This window comes from Vicugna pacos, chromosome X (genome assembly GCF_048564905.1).
Source record: "Vicugna pacos chromosome X, VicPac4, whole genome shotgun sequence".
NCBI classification, from domain to species: Eukaryota; Metazoa; Chordata; class Mammalia; order Artiodactyla; family Camelidae; genus Vicugna; species Vicugna pacos.
Window position 1 is genome coordinate 82,905,927 of NC_133023.1, and position 18,086 is coordinate 82,924,012.

At 43.4% G+C, this 18,086-nt stretch overlaps 1 protein-coding gene across 1 annotated transcript in view; it reads left to right on the forward strand.

Annotated features, from left to right (window-relative positions):
• The first annotated feature begins 530 nt into the window (after positions 1–530).
• IL13RA1 (interleukin 13 receptor subunit alpha 1) overlaps positions 531–18,086 on the forward strand; it is a 48,936-nt gene continuing 31,380 nt past the window's right edge. Inside the window, exons 1-4 of the mRNA XM_072955879.1 lie at positions 531–862; positions 7,540–7,679; positions 12,901–13,039; positions 15,210–15,330. Of these exons, the coding sequence (XP_072811980.1) occupies positions 787–862; positions 7,540–7,679; positions 12,901–13,039; positions 15,210–15,330 (476 nt within the window). The 5' untranslated portion in view covers positions 531–786. The remainder of the gene's footprint in view (positions 863–7,539; positions 7,680–12,900; positions 13,040–15,209; positions 15,331–18,086) is intronic.

The window sequence follows — 18,086 nt, forward strand, 5'->3', positions numbered from 1 at the left end:
CAGTCTCTAGAAGATGGAAAAAGCAAAGAAACGAGATTCTCGAACCTTCAGAAGGAACGCGGCTCTGCCTACGCCTCTATTTTAGCCCAGTGAGACTTCTGACCTCCAGAACTCTAATATAATAAAACTGGGTTGTTGTAAGTCACTAAATTCGTGGTAATTTATGACAGCAGCCATAGGAAATGAAAGGGTTCCTGTTTTCAGGAACAGTATGTATCACCAGCTTTCAAATCTACCTTTCGTCCTGTTCACAAGGCACGCTCCCGCCAAATCCGCTCCTGGGTCTTCCAAGTCCACCCTGTGAGGTCAGGCCTGGGATTACTAACCCCGGAGTCCGAGTTTAGGAACCGAGGGCTCAGAGGCCAACGATTGGAAGCCGCGTCTCCAGACTCCCCGGGCCAAGGCTCGTTCCGGAGCCGCCCCTACCCCCGAGCACGCCCGAGGCTCCGCCAGTCTGCGCAACCCGCACCGGGCCCGGCGGGCGCGGGGCTGGGCCGCGACGTGGTCGTGGCGGTTCTGTCCGGCCGGCGAGCCGACTCCGCGGGACGGGGGGCAGCGCGGCGGCGGCGGCGGGGCCAGGTGTCGCGCCCCGCTCGGGGCCAGCGCCCCGCCCCTCCGCCCGCCCTCGCCGCCCGGGGTTACCTGCGGCCGGTGGGCGGGGCGGCTCTTCCCGTCTACGCCGGCCCTTGGCCTCCAGCGCGGCGGAGCCGGGAAGTGGGAGAGGGAGCGAAGGAGGCGGAGACTGCCGCGGCTGCAGCCCGGCGGGGCTCCGAAGCGAGGGGCTGCATGGAGCGGCCGGCGCGGCTCTGCGGGCTGTGGGCGCTGCTCCTCTGCGCCGGCGCCGGGGTCGCCGCGCCCGCGGGTGAGTACGGGCCCCTGGGCCAGGGGCGGCGGGGGCCGTGGACGAGAGGCCCGCCGAGGGCGCCGCGGGGCCGAGGGCTGAGGCTGGGGTGGGAGCCAGGGCTGTCGACACGACGCCCCGCGGCTGCGGCCACCGCCGCCTCTCGCTCCCGGCTCGGGGTGGGGGACCGGGCGCGGCGGGGCTTTCCCGGATCCCGGGCGGTGGGGGCGGGGGCGGGGGGCGACGACTTGTCGCCGCACTTCCCTTGGCCGTCGGGAAGCGCCCAGGAGCCTGGCGCCCGGGTGCGGGGCCGAAACGAGTCCGCAGCGTCGGAGAGCCGGGAACGCGCCGGGGCTTCTTGCGCGGCGGGTCCAGCGACGGGTGGGAGTTGAAGGGAACCTCTAAAGGTCCTGCTCCTCGTAGGAAAAGGACGAGAGGGTCACGGCCTCCTCTGGCGTCCAAGAAATCCATTGGGAAACCCGGAGCACCATCCGCACGGATGCCTTTTTTTCTTTCTTTAATAATCTTTATATTTTGGAATAATTTTCGACTTACAGAAAAGTTGCAAAGACAGTATAGTGCGTTTCTTGTATACCCCTTACCCTGTGCGGCAATTCAGAATTAAACAGCCAGAGTTATTGTGAAAAGTTGGGGGTTAATGACTTCCTCACGGACAGTTCTTGGCGATAGTAGCCCCTTGGACATTTTGGGTGACGATGGTAGCTCCAAATTTGATAGGTTTTATTATCACATTGACACAAACACCCGCAGCTTGCTTATTGCGTTTTCACCAGTGTGTTGTGCTTTGAAACCCAAATTGAAACGTTGATTAGGAAACGTCGATGCCCTTTATTGATTCGGTCAACAACACGTATGCAGAGTCTGCTCTGTGGCAGGCAGTGTTCTATGTGGCTGAGGATGCAGCGGTGAGCAAAACAGATTGAGTCCCTCTGCCCTGTGGAGCTTATATGCTGTTGGCAGAGTCAGAGAAAGGCGGGGAGGGAGAAAAGTAAAATATAAGATATGTCAGGTGGTGCTAAGTACTATGGAGAAAAAGGGAAGCGGTTTGCCATTGTGAATAGCGTGGAGTGGGAAGACTTTTACTGAAGAGGTGGCATTTGAGTAGCGACCTGAGGGAGGTTTGAAGTTTGTCAGTCTACCTTGTTTAGTACTGAGCCAGGCTCTGTATGTTCACTTAAAACCTTAAAGCAGTCATTGTCCCCCAAGTGCCTCTAGTTCACTTGGGGGGATCCGATTCCCATAATCATATGGTGCAGCTGCAGTCCAGAGAAGGTAAGGGACTTGTCTAGGGTCATCCATCTCAGTCTCCTGATTTTCAGTGCTACCCCAGCACCCTTTCTCCTACAGACTCTTTCCCCCACACACCTGAAACAACAAACTCTAGATAATACCAGCGGCCTCCAGCTTAACCAGTTTTGTCACAGAGGTCCATTGGTATTGGTTACTTAGAATACAGAAATTATTTTTCCTATTGGAAATATTGAGACACTTGCATTGAGGTATGTTGGGGTGGGGGTGGGGAACCAGTCAGGGGACTTGAAGTTTAGTCGTCTGACATTTCCCAGCTGCAGAACTTCTGGGATGGTCATTTCCTCTCCCTTGTGCGGCAGCTTTCTCATCTGTGACAGGAGGAGGCTGAACTCTGTAAGTTCTAAGGGCTCTTCCAGCTCTCATCTTTTGAGTGTTTATAAAAATGATTAGCTTACCAGCTTAATTCTGTCTATTTAGATCCATAGCCCACATTGCAGCATATCTTAACAATGACTAGCATTTATACAGTGTTTACTTGATGCCTGGCAGTGTTCTAAGTTTTCCACCTGAACTGTTTCATTTAGTCTTTATACAAAACCTCTCCTTTAGGTGCTATCATTAGTCCTGTTTCCTATATAAGGAAGCCGAGGCACAGTGAGGCCCAGAGCTTTGCTTAGAATCTCATAAGTGGTAGAGTGGAAGAGCCAGGCTTCCAACCCTGGTAGCCTGATTCCAGAGGCCATGCCCCTAACCAGTGTATTCAGTGCCTCTCTCTGCAGAAGTGACGGGAGTCCTTGGCTGGGAGAGGAGCTGGGTGCCTTCCAGCAGAGCAGAGCAGGACTAGTGGGGACCCAGGCAAGTATGTACAGGCCATTTGGTATGAAGCAAATGATCATGTATTGGAGACCTGTTTTATAATTGCAAGACTGTGTGGTCCAAACAATAAGTACTATAGACATTCAGAAGAGGGGAAACTGGAGGCTGGTAGTTTCCTGGAAGAGCTAAAACTTGAGCTTGACCTTCAGGATGGGTGACATTTGAGTAGGTGGAGGAGAAGCTATTCCCAGTTGGGGGCAGTAGCAGGAGCAGAGACCCAGAGTAAAGATGAGAGTGAAAGTGCCCCTTTGTGCTCCACAGGGAGCCCAGCTTGGCAGGAAGGTGCACTGGCAAAGTCAGTCCAGGCAGAAGGGCTTTGCCCAGGCAGAATTTGTCCTTGAAGCTGAGTTGGGTACAGTGTAAGGGAAGTGACACTGGAGGAGGAGTGAACAGGAAGACTTTACGGGGTGTGGGGAAATCACTGGGGTGCAAAGCTATGCAAGAGTCTGGGGTTGGAGATAGGCACTAAAAGTTGTGTTGTGCATTCCTTCTGTCCAGGACTGTGACTAGTGTAGGTCAGCCAGCCTCACTGGGCCCAGCAGAGCACATTAGTATGATCAGGATCAAGGGAGGTATTGCAGAAAACACTGAAATAAGTTGATGATTGAGTAGATGTAAAGGAAGGAGATGGATGACTCATGTATGACTCTTGTGATTTCCTTAACTTTTCCCGAAACGTGCATGCTTCCGCCAGCTCCTGTGACTGAACAGGAGAGAGCAAAAACTTTTAATTAAGCAACATGCCTAATAATATATTAGAAACAGCATTGATTGTGTTAATTCCTAATTAGAATAAGGTGTTGTGCTCGATGACCCTACAGACTCACTTGAGTTTTGAAGTTTAGTTGAGGGAGCTACTTGAGTCTCTCTTTCCTGGTCCCTTTTCTGAAGTCAGTGATAAATCCCCAAGAAATGGTTGCAGTTAGATGCCTAAGGACACTTTATCAGGCAGAAGGGATATTTGTTCTGACTCAAAGGCCGTGGACGCATATCAATTCCGTAGAAAACGAAAGAAATTGTTTAGAATGGTTTTGTCTCTTCAAAAAGAAAGAAAGCAGATAGCAAACGTTTACATAGCAATTGTTCTGTGCCAGGCACTGTTCTGAGCTTTTTAATCTGTATGAACTCATTTAATCCTCATAATAATCGTTTTTCGTTAGATAACTATTATTATCATCCTCCTGTTACAGATGCGCAAACTGAGGCATAGAAAGGTTAAGTAATTTGCCAGCTAGTAAGTAGCAGAGCCGGCATATGAACTCAGGCAGTCTGGCTCCAGAGCCTGCGCACTCAGTCCCTACACTACACTGGAATTATACCTTACCTCTGAGGAGCTGTTAGAGACCTTACTAAGAAGTACTGTCTCCATTTGTTTATGTGTATGTCGGGATGTATTATACCCACATACATATGTTTGTATATATTTAAACATTTGGAGATTGTATTTCAAGTGTCTGTGAGTGTGTGTGTGTGTGTGTGTGTGTGTGTGTGTGTGTGTGTGTTTAAAGCACAGGAAGTAGAAAAATCTCAAGAGAAATGGGAGGAGCAGGGAGGGTATAGCTCAGTGGTGGAGTGTGTGCTTGGCATGCATGGGGTCCTGGGTTCCATCCCCAGTACCAACATTCAAAACAAAACAAAAAAAGGTTTTATGTATATGTATGACTGAAACATTATGCTGTACACTAGAAATTGATACAATATTGTAAAATGACTATACATCAATAAAAATGTAAATAAATAAATACATAAATAGATAAACTAATTATCTCCCCCACCAAAACAAACAAACAAACAAACAAAAAAGCAAACAAAGAAAAAAGAGAAATGGAAGGAATCATCAGGGACAAAACAGGATGACAGATAGCTACAAGTAGACTAAAATACAAACCAATTAGAAGATCTGACTAAAGGACACTTCAGAACAGATGAGGGAAAAAATGAAATCCATTTGAGAGATTGGAAATAAAGCAGGCTATTGTTTTGTTAAAATACTGAGGTTAAAAAAATAGATTTAAAAAGGCTTAAACTACCTTGAAAATTGAGGTAAGATTTAAGCGAACCATAAACAGGTAATATTTTTATTATTAGGGCTTTAATTTTTGTGTGGCAGTGGGAGGTGAGTGAGAAGGCAGAGTGTCAGGAAGTGCTAAACCAGGTATTCTGAACTTTTGCTGTGGTATATTTCTGAAAACTGCTCAATAGGGGAGATACCCTAAAGTAGATTATCACCTTCAGTAGGAACAAAGTTTCCATTAGAGGCTCTATACCTGACAAATGACTTGTCTTCAAAAATATCATTGACGCAATGTTAGAAAGGCCAAAATGCAGTAATTTGACACTCCTGTAATCACTGAAAATCCTGGTGCTAGCTAGCACTGTCACCTGAGCCACTGCTGCTGTCTGGCACTGGCTAGGTTTTAATGCAGTGCAGTGGGAATTCCCTGCTTCCCTAAGGACTTGGCCTGCTGTGGGCTCCTCCTCCACAAGACTGGAGCTCTGGTCTACCTTGTAGAACAGCTAATAGTAGTAGAGTCTGGAAAGGCAGAATGAATATTCAGAGTCACGGGCCTGTGCCGGCTGCTGTGTATAAAACTGACTTTTGGGGAAATTCCAACTACTTAGTGCCTGTGGGGTTGATATTTTGGGACAAATGGAATTTTTGTTCAGTTAAAGAGGAAGGTAATGCTATAAATATTGCAGATTATGTAAGAGGTCCACGGCACTCCAAAGTGTTGGCATAGAGTATAAAATCTATCTCTACTGACTGATAAATTAATATAACCAAAGTCCTTAAATAATAATGATTAAGTTTGCCACCTTAGATAATTTTGGGGATTGTTTTTTAAATTAGTTTAATAAATTTTATTTTGGGAGGAGTTTGAATTTACAGAAAAGTTGAAAAGATAGGCCAGAGAACCCCAGTGTACTCCTTATCCAGTTTCTGGGGAGTGGTTTTGGTAGTCCTGGCCTCAGGAGTTCTCAGGAAAGTTTGAAATGTTTCCTTTCCCTCCTCTATGTACTTCCCTGCATTTGGCAGAAGTATGAAAACTCCTTTCTCTGATCTTAGAGCTGGGTCCAAAATAATGAAGTCAGTAAATATTTAGTGGAAACACTGGTGGATTTTCTCCAAATGAAACACATTTTTAAGGACACTAGTTCAGATTCTCCTCTTTTCTTCCCTCTTCCGATTAGTCAAAGCTACAGTTCCAGCTGCTTAGTGTCAGCCAGGGAATAACAAAGGCTGTTAAATCTCTTAGTACTTTGGAAGAGTCATCAAAACAATTACCAGGTCACATTAGCAAAACATGATTAAAGATGAGCTGCTTAAACTCACTGGCAGAACCATATGATCCAGCAATCCCACTCCTGGGCATATATCCAGAGGGAACTTTAATTTGAAAAGATACATGCACCCCAGTGTTCATAGCAGCTCTGTTTACAAGAGCCACGACATGGGAACAACCTAAATGTCCATTGACAGATAACTGGATAAAGAAGTTGTGGTATATTTATACAATGGAATACTACTCAGCGATAAAAAGAATAAAATAATGCCATTTGCAGCAACGTGGATGGACCTAGAGATCGTCATTCTAAGTGCAGTAAGCCAGAAAGAGAAAATATCATATGATATCATTTATATGTGGAATCTAAAAAAAAGACAAATGAACTTATTTACAAAACAGAAACAGACTCACAGACATAAAAAACAAACTTATGGGGGGGAGGGTATAGCTCTGTGGTAGAGCACATGCTTAGCATGCATAAGATCCTTGGCTCAATTCCCAGTACCTCCATTAAAAGAAAAAAAGAAAAACTTATGGTTACCAGAGGGGAAGGGAATGGGAAGGGATAAACTGGGAGTTCAAGATTTGCAGATACTAACTACTATATATAAAATAGATAAACAACACGTTTATACTGTATAGCACAGGGAACTGTATTCAATATCTTATAGTAACCTATACTTAAAAAGAATATGAAAATGAATATATGTATGTATATGTCTGACTGAACTATTATGCTGTAAACCAGAAATTGACACAACATTGTAAACTGACTAAACTTCAATTAAAAAAAAAATCTCACTCGCAGAACTGCTGTGATTGAAGTGTCTGTATTGGGTGAGATGTGGACCACAAGTGTAGAAAACCCCAAATACCTGCAGGAGGAAAACTTAGATGTTTAAGAATACACTCTTCTCTGTGTTCACGCTATAGCAAGTAGTTAAGAATGTGACCTGGGTTTGTGTCTTGGCTCTGCCATTTACTGGCCATGGGATATGGGGCAAGTGACTTAACATTTTTGTGCCTCAGTCACCTCATCTTTAAGATGAGGCTGCTAGTTCCTGTCTCATAAGGTTGTTGTGAGGATTCAACAGATTAGTATGTGGAGAGTACTTAGAACACTGCCTGGCTCAATAAATGTTAACTCTCGTTAACTCAGTTTTATGATTCTTGACCTCTAGGACTTGGAGGAATGGATTAAATGAACTACTGAAAACACTAGCTGCTGCTGATAAATTTATTTCTTGTGCTTGATTTGAACAGAAACTCAGCCACCTGTGACCAATTTGAGTGTTTCTGTTGAAAACCTCTGCACGGTCATATGGACCTGGAATCCCCCTGAGGGAGCCAGCCCAAATTGTAGTCTACGGTATTTTAGTCATTTTGGCAACAAACAGGATAAGGTAAGTTTTCTGGAACATATTGCATTGTTGAGGTAAAGTGAACACTGTGAGTTGAAGCTAAGAGTAAGCCAAATTCTAATCTTACTTCAAAGTGGGATTTTTATTTTGGCTTGTGTCCACATTTTAACTGGGAAAATTATGGGAACAACAGTTGACAAAATTGAACATTAGAAAATATTTGCTAATTATTTGCAAATCTAATGCAATTGAGATTATTACTCTTTTAGGAAATACTAGATATCGCTATCTAGTAGACACTCAATAAATAATTAATTATATTAAAATTGGTTCCTGTAGGCACTCAATGAATAATTATGTTAAAATTGGTTTCTGTGTGCCTGCCTGTAGCCTTGTATTTATGTAACACTTTCAGTTTCTCAGGGAATTTTCACATTTCTCACTAATCACATGCACAGATAGATATGCAAGAACTATGTGATGCAAAAATGGCCATATGGAATATGAGAAAATAAGATGTCAGCGGCAGGTAGCATTGACCAGAAGGTTCCCTGATGCCTGTGGAAAAATGAGAGAAACGTCCAGCCTTTCCAGTCAGATGTAGCAACAAATTTAAGTGAATTTTTGTTAACAACTTTTGTTATTTTGGATTCTTTATGATAATCTTATTCAGTGGAGGTTTCTCTTATGCCTTATTAGTTTGTAGCCCCTTCTAATTGACAGATTCTTCAGAGCATCATATTGTCTGTTCAGAACTGTTGTATATCTCTATACAGTCTTCAGGTTCCACATCTGTGGATTCAACCAACCTTGGATGGAAAATATTTGGAAAAAAATTCCAGAAAGTTCCAAAAAGTGAAACTTGATTTTGCCTTGTAGTGGCAATTAATTCCATGTCATTTATGTTGTATTAGATATTGTAAGCAATCTAAAGATGATTTAAAGTATACGAGAGGATGTGCGTAGGTTATATACAAACACTATGCCATTTTATGTAAGAGATTTTATCCACGGATTTTGGTATCTGTTGGGGAGGAGGGTCCTGGAACCAGTGCCCCTTGGGTATAAGAGAGATGACTATATCTTCCCTCAGTGTTTGAGTAGGGGAGGTGGAGGATATTTGGGGTTGAATTTGTCTAGGATTTTTAAGGAGACTGATGGAAAATTGTTATTAGTGACAGTACTTCGTTTCAGTGAACTGTGAAACACTATTTTCAAGCAGTTTGGTGGCAGGAAGAGTCTGGAGAACTAGCTGGTGTACTACTCAGCTAGCTCAGTGGCCTGGGGTAAATTACTTAACCTTTCTGAGCCTTCATTTCCTTGTGTGTAAAGTGTGGCTCTACTCACTTCCCGGCTCCCTGGGACACAGTAAATAATAATGTGAAAGCTTAGTGAAGTGAGGATGGAATGAACTCTTCCTCTAGAGGGAAACTAGCCAATCTGCCTTCCTGCTTTCTTGCAGAGGTGTTAATTATAGTTTAGGTGTTAATGAAGAATTGGGGCTGGTCAGAAGTATTTGCGTTTTAAAAGAGGTCCTCCAAATGCGGAAGCCTGTGAAATCTAGTAGTCCAGTTCCCCTTTTCACAGTATTGGCTTCCCCTTGTTCCTAAGGAGGGACCTTAGATGGTTGGAGTCTTAGTGGCAGCTTTTGGTAGTTCAGCCTTGGGGAATTCCGGGAAAGACCCTTCAGTGCCTTGCCTAAGAATCAAAATTGAAACCCTGAGAAGAGGTCACTTTCTTTCTAACAGGTCTTTATTCATTAGCCTGTCAACCATGCTCAAGGATCCATCGAGTAGATATGCTGATATGCTAGCCTAGAAATGGGGGCTAATTCTTCAGTATAGTTACAGAAACTTAGACCTAAAATTAACTTTAGAAGACAGTGAAACCAGATAGAATTGGGTTTGAAAATTTGTCTCCTCTCCTTTCAAACTGTGTGGCCTTGGGGAGGCCATTTAACCTCCCCAAGCCTCCATTTCCTTGTTTGTGAAATACTGAGAGGGAAGGGTTAATAATAGTACCTACTTCATATGAATGGTGTGTGTGTTAAAGGAGATGGTATTTGTGATCCACCTGCACAGAGTTAGTGTTCAATCACTGTTAGCTTTTATCATTATTACTATTGTTGGATTGAGCCATGTGAAATTGTTACTTTTATAGGTCATTTTATATGGTTCAACCTAATATTTATTATCATTTACTCTTGTTTCCTCATTTTGCCCCTAAAGAGACCACATGGAACACCATAAAGGGTGGCTTCTGCCTAAGGCCTGCTCATTTATTCCAGCCATTTTACCTCATTGATGGCTACGAATGCCGCAGTTGTGATAAACACAGATTATTCCTTCCAGTCAGTGATGGGGATTTCCTGTCTGGGCATTTTGACATTTACAATCCTGAGGCTGAGAATCAATGGCAGTGATTTCCCTTTCCTCTTTCTGTCCTTTGGACACAGCATTAATGTCATCAGACCACACTGGGGTGTATATATCCTTTGAAACAGTGGCATTATGATAATTTGTATATGTTAGGGGGCCTTTGAAACCATCTAAAGGCCCCAAAGTACTAAATGAGGTAAACCCTTGAGATCATTTTCAATCTTCAGATTGGAGGACCATTAAGTTGAAAGACAGGGATTCATAGAGGATTTAAAAAAAATACATGACTAGCTTAAGTGGCTGCCCACCACCATTGTTTTAGCAATGTTTAATCTGGCAATTAGAAGAAGGATCTGGTATCAGGTTTTAGATCTCTTTCATCACCAAGAGATAGGAGGTCTCACTAGGTAAATAAATTAAAAGGCTGTTGTTCTGTCTAGGCATCCAAAGAGGCAGAAGCTGAAGCTGAAGCTGAAGCTGACTCCCCTTTCCTTCTGAGAAAGGAATCAGGAATTGGAAAAAGTGTGATCTAGCCAAGTGAACATTGGTCCTGAAGGGCAGGGATTGATTCAGGACTCTGGCCTTGGTTTTTAATAAATTTTCAAAGGAGCCCAGATTCTCTGAGGGGTAGGGCATAGTGTCATACAGCAACTACCAGTGGAGTGAGTTACTGAAGCCCAAAGTCACATGGGAGCCATCACACATAGCTCATCAAGACCTGCTAGGAGGAATTTAGTTCCTGATCTGACAGAGAGACGTGCACTCGACTTGGTGATTGTTGACAATCGGGGCTCCTACTTTATCCATGCCAATTTAACATTATTTGCCTTGAGCTTTGAAAGAGACTGTTTCAAGTATTTTATCTTTCCCCCTACCATGTCTTTTCCAAGTTATTTTATTATTCATGTGCCTAAAACATAAGGTTCAGATTTAGCTACTAAAGTATTTTTTTAATTTAAGAAATTCCATTATAATAAAAATATTTGTGTGATAAAGCTCCTCAGCCCTCTCACTGGAACAATATCTAATATAATAAGGGAACTGGGATTTTTCCATGATGATTCTGATTTATGGCATTTGACCGTACATTTTTCCCCGGGTGTCCTCAAAGGGCAAATGCAGCTTCCAAACATGAATTATCAAGGATCCTTGGGTCAGGGCGGCTCCCTCAGGAGCGTATGGGACTTGTGCTCAGTAAAATTGTGAGGCTGCTGAAATCTACATTCAGAGCTTTCCTGCCACCGTTACCAGCAATCCTAGGCCTGGTCTTCAGCGTCACAGGCTGAGAAACCTCATTTCCTCAGCACACGCTCATCAACCGAGGGCCAGTTCCTTACTTTGCCACGAGATCTATAATGGTGAAGCATTCTAGAGAGCCTTCTCTTGACACAACTGACACATTCCACCCCCTGTAGACCGCAACTGTATGGAAAGCCAAATAAATGATAAGTACGTTTCTTGGCAAGGAATCAGGAATTTGTTGTGAAAATGTACTTGGCACAGAATAGTTGGAGGCCCCACTGAGGTTAGGCATAACTTTGCTGCTGGGACAAGAATACTCAGTGTCCATGCAGCTGAGTCACCATCTCTTTTCTCCTTGTCAGAATTTTGCTCGCACACATTTCTTTTTCTCTTCTAGGGCTGACCAACTAACTTCTTTTTCAGAGCGCTGTCTTGTCTGAGTCTAAGAGCTGTTCAGTCTCTATTAAGTATTTTTTCCCATGTCTTTGCTGTGGTTCATTAGTTGTTGATTTGCTGGCTACCTCGCAGACGGCAACCTTGTGCCCTGGTTGTGAGAGCCTCTCACGGTCACCCTCATGCTCAGCTGGCAGCAGGCATGTTAAATGGCAGAGTATCCCCTTAGGGTGCTAGGTAGAGGTAACGCTGACAAATTTTCCCCTTCGTGGCTATCAGCACGTATGTAAAAGGAAATGCTGTCTCCAACTTGAGTCAGAAACCATTGCAAAACAGGAAGCTCCTTGGAAATCTGATTAAAAGCAGCTCCATTCTTAATTATTCCAACTCTGCCACCTTGAGAAATGTTAATTTCCTGAAGAGCCCTTTAATCTCATTCTTCTAAATCATAATAACCAGATTTGTGATATATATCTGTATGCTGTCTGTAAGTTGGCTTTCCGTGGTTCCACAAAGCTTATTTACTTTTCAGAATAAGAGTGTGCTATACTCAGTGCATGTACTAACAACCCTTAAAATTTATATGTGTATGTGAGATAGTCAAAGTGGTCAAACTACAGGAATATGGTCAATGAAAAGTCTCTCTTCAGCCCTTGGGCTCCCCTTCTTTACTTCCTCTCCTTAAGGGTGACCAGGATTACTAGATTCTTAAAGCAGTCCTTTTTACCGTGATCTTGTGTTATATTGCATCTACTTGGAATTGAATTTTGATAATCTTATTGTGTTTCCTTTGAAATTGCTTTTAGACAGTTGACATGTTTGCATGGTAAGTTTATAGGTAAATGTCATGATGTTTGTATATTTAAAATGTGGGGAAACTGTCTTTTATCTATTCCAGGGTTTCTCAGCAGTGACACTACTGACATTTGGTACATGATAATTCTGTGTTGTAGGGGAGGGAAAGCTGTCTTCTGCATTGTAGGATGTTTAACATCATCCTTGGCCTACCCACTAGATGCCAGTAGCAGCCCCCTCTCAAGTTATGATAGCCAAAAATGTTCTTAGACATTAACAAATGCCCCCCAAACGTGGGGGAGCAGAATCACCTCAGATTGAGAATCACTGAACTGTATACCATTCGATAACTTTCCATTTTCTTTACACATTTAGGCATGCAAATATTTTGTTATGTAAATGTATTTCTCTGTGTTTGTTACAGCAATACATTTTTTTTAATTTCCTTACCTTAGAAAATTGCTCCAGAAACTCATCGTTCGGAAGAAGTACCCCTGAATGAGAGAATTTGTCTGCAAGTGGGGTCCCAATGTAGCACCAATGAAAGTGAGCAGCCTAGTATTTTGGTGGAAAAGTGCATCTCACCCCCTGAAGGTAACAACTGAAAGCACTATCTCCTGGTAGAGAATAATTCCAAATTGTCCATATGCTTATGTTCACTGCTCATTAATTCATTCAATTTTCTAATATTTGCTGAGTTTAATAAGTGCCAAGCACTTGTGCTAGATGCTGGGAACACACCAATAAATGTGGCGGGACATCCCTGCCTTTGAGGTGTTCACAGACAACTTGAATGACAATGCCTAATAGTTACATAGCTCTTAATAGTTTGGAAAGTGATACACACACACACACACACACACACACACATGCCTCTCCCCTAAACCAAGCCTCACAAGCTAATTTTGTGAAATGAGCAAGGCATGTATTAATACCCTGATCCATTTTGTGAGAAAGAAGGGAACTGAGTGAGTTGCTGTAGATCTTCAGGTTCCAGGTCCAGTGCCTTAAAAAAAATACTATCTTACTCATTATAGAGAGAGATTAGTATGATATACAGATACATTTGGGGAAAGATGTTAAAAAAGGAAAATGGGCATGCTGGCCTCGCTCTGATTCAAGACGAGCCCTAGCACCTCTCCTTCCTCTTTGGTCAGGGACAGATAACACTTGCAGTTCAAGGTCCGCTTACTACCATCTAGAAGGTTAAGTCATGGGTTTGTTATGTTTTCCTTAAAGAACCAACCACTTGGAAGTCCTGAAGAATTGAAATGCTCAAGGGCCTGCCAGAATCCCCTAACTCCTGACTAGATGTGCCTCGAGCTAGCGGGCAGCATTAAGAAATATGTGTCTACTGTACAGCACAGGGAACTATAGTCAATTTCTTGTAATAAGCTATAATGGAATAGAATCTGAAAATATATGTATATTTATAACTGAGAAACTAACATTGTGAATCAACTACACTTCAATAGAAAATAAAATTAAAGAAAAAAAAGACGAGCCCTAGGAAAAGCTGTCAAGTAGTCAGGTTTATCATTGTCCCCCACCTCCCTTCCCACCCGTCAGCCATTGTCCCTCTGGCTCTTATGTTACATGCGGGGAGTAGCATATACTGATGAAGAGCAGGGCTAGCAGAGCCCAGATGACCAAGTTTAAATCTCCTCTCTGCCAGCTTCCAGTTGTGTGACCTTAGGTCACTCAGCCCCTTCTCCCTTCTTCTGGAGAATGGGGATGATGAGCGTACCTACCTCCCAGGATTGTTGAAAGGATTACTTAAATCAGCATATGTGAGGTACTTAGAATAGTGTCTGGCAAAGAGTGAATCCTGTATACACATTATTTATTCATACCACGCTGCCCTTTGCTTGGGCCGGGTCCCGTCTCCTACTTCCAAACCTCAGCACTGTGTGGCTTGTGCTCCAGGCTATTCTCTCTACCTGCCTTACCTGGATCCAATGTATATGAAGTAATATTTGTAAAATTATAAAATTCAGGACTGCTAGACAGCTGGCGCATGGTTTAAAACAACTTATCTCCCCTATTCTCATTGCTTGAGGAGTTTAATAATCTGAAAAAAATCAAAATTGTATTATGACAATGAAGTGGTTGATGATGGCTCGGTATAATACCCCTTTAAGGATCATGAAGCGTAACATGGAGACATGATGCCTTAACTCAAAAGGCTTTACAAAAGTAGAGATTTCAGATCATAAAGATTTTAGGGCTCCTAAGGTCATAACACACAATAAGCAACTACTAAGAGTTATGTTATGCTTGCCTTTCCCCAAACTGCTTCAAGAGGGATGTTTGTTTAACTTTTAAAACAAGATGTGTCAGTATTGATCAAAAGACAGGAAGGTAAATTATAACTCAGTAAACTTGGGGGTTTTTTTAAAGACAGGTAGATGTGGTGGTTGTGTATATTTTCACATTTACTGGGGAAATTCCATAGTCATTTCCTATAACTGAAATATTGTTTGAACTTCAAACGCTCTAGTTAGGAATACAAGAATTAGGGTCCCTCAGTGGTAGTAAAGATGTTTTCTTAGTAGGAGGAGGTGAGAGAGAAAGTTGTAAACAATTAGATGTGGGTTTTCTCCCTCCTGGGTGCCTTCTAGGTAAAGTGGGGTAAGAGATTGGGGATTAGCTTGCTGGTGAAGCAGCCTTGAAACCCCCTTCCCATCCCCCACCCCCAAGAGTGACTGGCTAGTTTGCATCGCAAGGAGAGAAGGGCCCTAATACTATCCACTGGATATTCTAGGTGATCCCGAGTCTGCTGTCACTGAGCTACAATGTGTTTGGCATAACCTGAGCTACATGACCTGTACTTGGCTCCCTGGAAGGAATACAAGTCCTGACACTAACTATACTCTCTACTACTGGTAAGTATGTGCGCAAGAGGGCTGGCTGTGATTGCCTTGGGAGCTGTTGGATCTGACCTAGTAAAAACAAAAACAAAACAACAACAAAAAGAACTGCCTATCCTTTTCTACAAACCCAAGATGATAGGAAATTCGCTTCAGTGGAAAATGCATCTGCTTTGGGGGATCTCATTTAAAAAAAACCCTTAAAACATAATTATAGATCCACAAGTATGTTGCAAAAAGTGTATAGAGAGATCCTATGTACCCTCAACTCAGTTTCTTCCAATGGTAACATCTCATATAACCAGAGTACAATATCAAAACCAGAAAACTGACATTGGTGCAATTCACTGGCCTCATTCAGATATCACCAGTGTTACATGCTGTCATTTGTGTGTGTGTGTGTGTGTGTGTGTGTTTAGTTCTATGCAGTTTTATCACATATGTAGATATAGAATATTTCCATTATCACAAGGATTCTCTCTTGTACCTCTTCTGCCCTCACTCCTCTCCCCCAAGTCTCTAAGCTGTGGCAACCACTAATCTGTTCTCTATCTCTATAATTTTGTCATTTCAAGAATGCACTGGAATGGGATCATACAGCATATGACTGTTTGAGGCTGACTTTATTTTTGTTAACCTCTGCATAATACCCTGGAGATCCATCCCAGTTGTTGTGTGTATCGCTAGTTCATTCCTTCTCCTTGCTGAGTAGTGTTCTATGATACAGATGTACCAGTTTGTGTAACCATTTACTTATTGGAGGGTATCTCAGTTGTTTCCAATTTTTTTGTGATCATGAATAAAGCTGCTGTAAATATTCATGTTCAGGTGTTTATGTGAACATAACTTTTCATTTCTCTGGAATAGATGCCTTAGACTGTAACTGCTGGGTCATATGGTAATTGCATACTTAGTTTTATAAAATTCAGCTGCACTATTTTACGGATCCACCAGCAGTGTAGGAGTGATTGGTATCTACCTTTCAGAACGAAAATTGTATCATTCCCCAGGGTTAAAGTAGTTTCGCTCCCCTCCAAATAACTTATATTTGTAACTACAGAACTTCTTAAATTTCTAAGTTAATCTTTAATCATTTACTTTACTTTGGAGCCAAGAATTATTAACAACAGAACAAGGAAGAAAGTACCAGGTTAATCAGTTCAGTTCAGTAAATCTTTAGCACGTGTTGTGGGTAAAGCACTGAACGGGCAGCAGAGATAAGAAACATATAAACATGGCTCTTCACTCCTAAAGCTTCAAATGTAGAGGAGACAGTGCCTGACACAGTTACCCATATAGAAATAAGAGAACGTGATGGAGGCTTAGAGGGATAGGCAAGCTCGGTGAGAAGCGAAGGCAGAGCTTGGGGTGGTGGCCGAGCGAAGCTAGAGGCTTTGATGAAGGGGGTGGACTGCACGGGTGAGGGGTGTCTCCAAGGCTGGAGGCTGGTGCTGGGGAGCCGGGGGTATTTAGTCCATGTGATTCCAGGTGGAGAAGCAGGAGATCTAGCGTGGGCCGTCTGCTCTTTGTGTGGCCTTGTCCCCCTTTCAATCATTGTTCATTCAGACTGCATCTCAGAGAGTGGAGTGTGGGACGGGTGTGTCCAGGGCTTCTGAAGCTGTGGGATAAACGTGGCCTTTCATCCTGGAATGTCCATTTTGCCCGATGAGTTGATGAAGAGTTGTTTTGGTATGTGAACACACTCATGGCTATAGTTGCCCAGGGATTTGCATTCACTCTCCTCTCCTGGGCAAGTTGAGAAGCACAGCAGGTGAAGCCAGATGGCACTGAGGTTGTGTGGTTCAGTCTAAAGGCTCCCCTCTCCCCCATACAGATAATTCTCATTTGAGGTTTTGTAGTTTCACTTGTCCACTTATGGTACCTGTTGTTTCTCCTTTATTTAAAACCCTCCAGTGGCTGGCTGGTGGCTGTGGCATAAAGTCCAAACTCTTGAGCACGACAGGCAAAGCCTTTTCTGCTCAGGCCACTGCCTGTCTCTCTAGCCTCAGTCTCATCTCCCTCCATGCACCCCCTACCCCTCTTGCACCTACCACCCAGCCCACGCTGACCTTCTTTTAGTTCCTCAAACTCTGCAAACAAACAGAATTGTGGAATCCAAACAGAACATTCAGCCAGAATAGTGAAAGCATTCTGCGTCCCGTCGCCGCCCAGGCCTTGCCCTTCCACCTGGATGCCTCTTATTTATCCTCCTTATATCAGCCCAGATGTCACTTCCCTTCCAGAAAGGCTTCCTTGACCTCTCCAGTCTAGATGCGTGCCTGGTCATCGTGTACCGCTGTACTTTGCACCTTCCCATGTCATAATACTCAGCACACTTTGTTGTCATTTCCTGTTTACTTAGTGGGAGCCCTCCTATGCCTGCCATCTCCCTTGCGAGCAGGGCCTGTCTCTAGTTTCCCCTGGTGCCTGACACGCGGTAGGTGTTCCATAAAGAAGTTTTGAGTGCTTGGTAGGATACAAAGCTGGAGAATTTGGGGGGTTGGGGTGAGGACTTAGGAGGGATAAGCAATTCAGGAGCATTATAGTTCAGGAATAAAAAGAGAGAAGGATTGAGTAGATCTGACTCCCCAAAGAATTGCTAGTGAAGGGGCCTGAGAACCAAGCCTTAAAAAGAGTAGCCTGACTCTGGTGAAGTTGCGGTGAAGTCTGGAGAGAGCAGTTACTACAGGCCTTTAAGATGTCTTATGAGCTGGTAATATCTGTGTGTTCATTATGCTCTTAAATCTTGCTTTTCCTGGGAAATAGGGAAA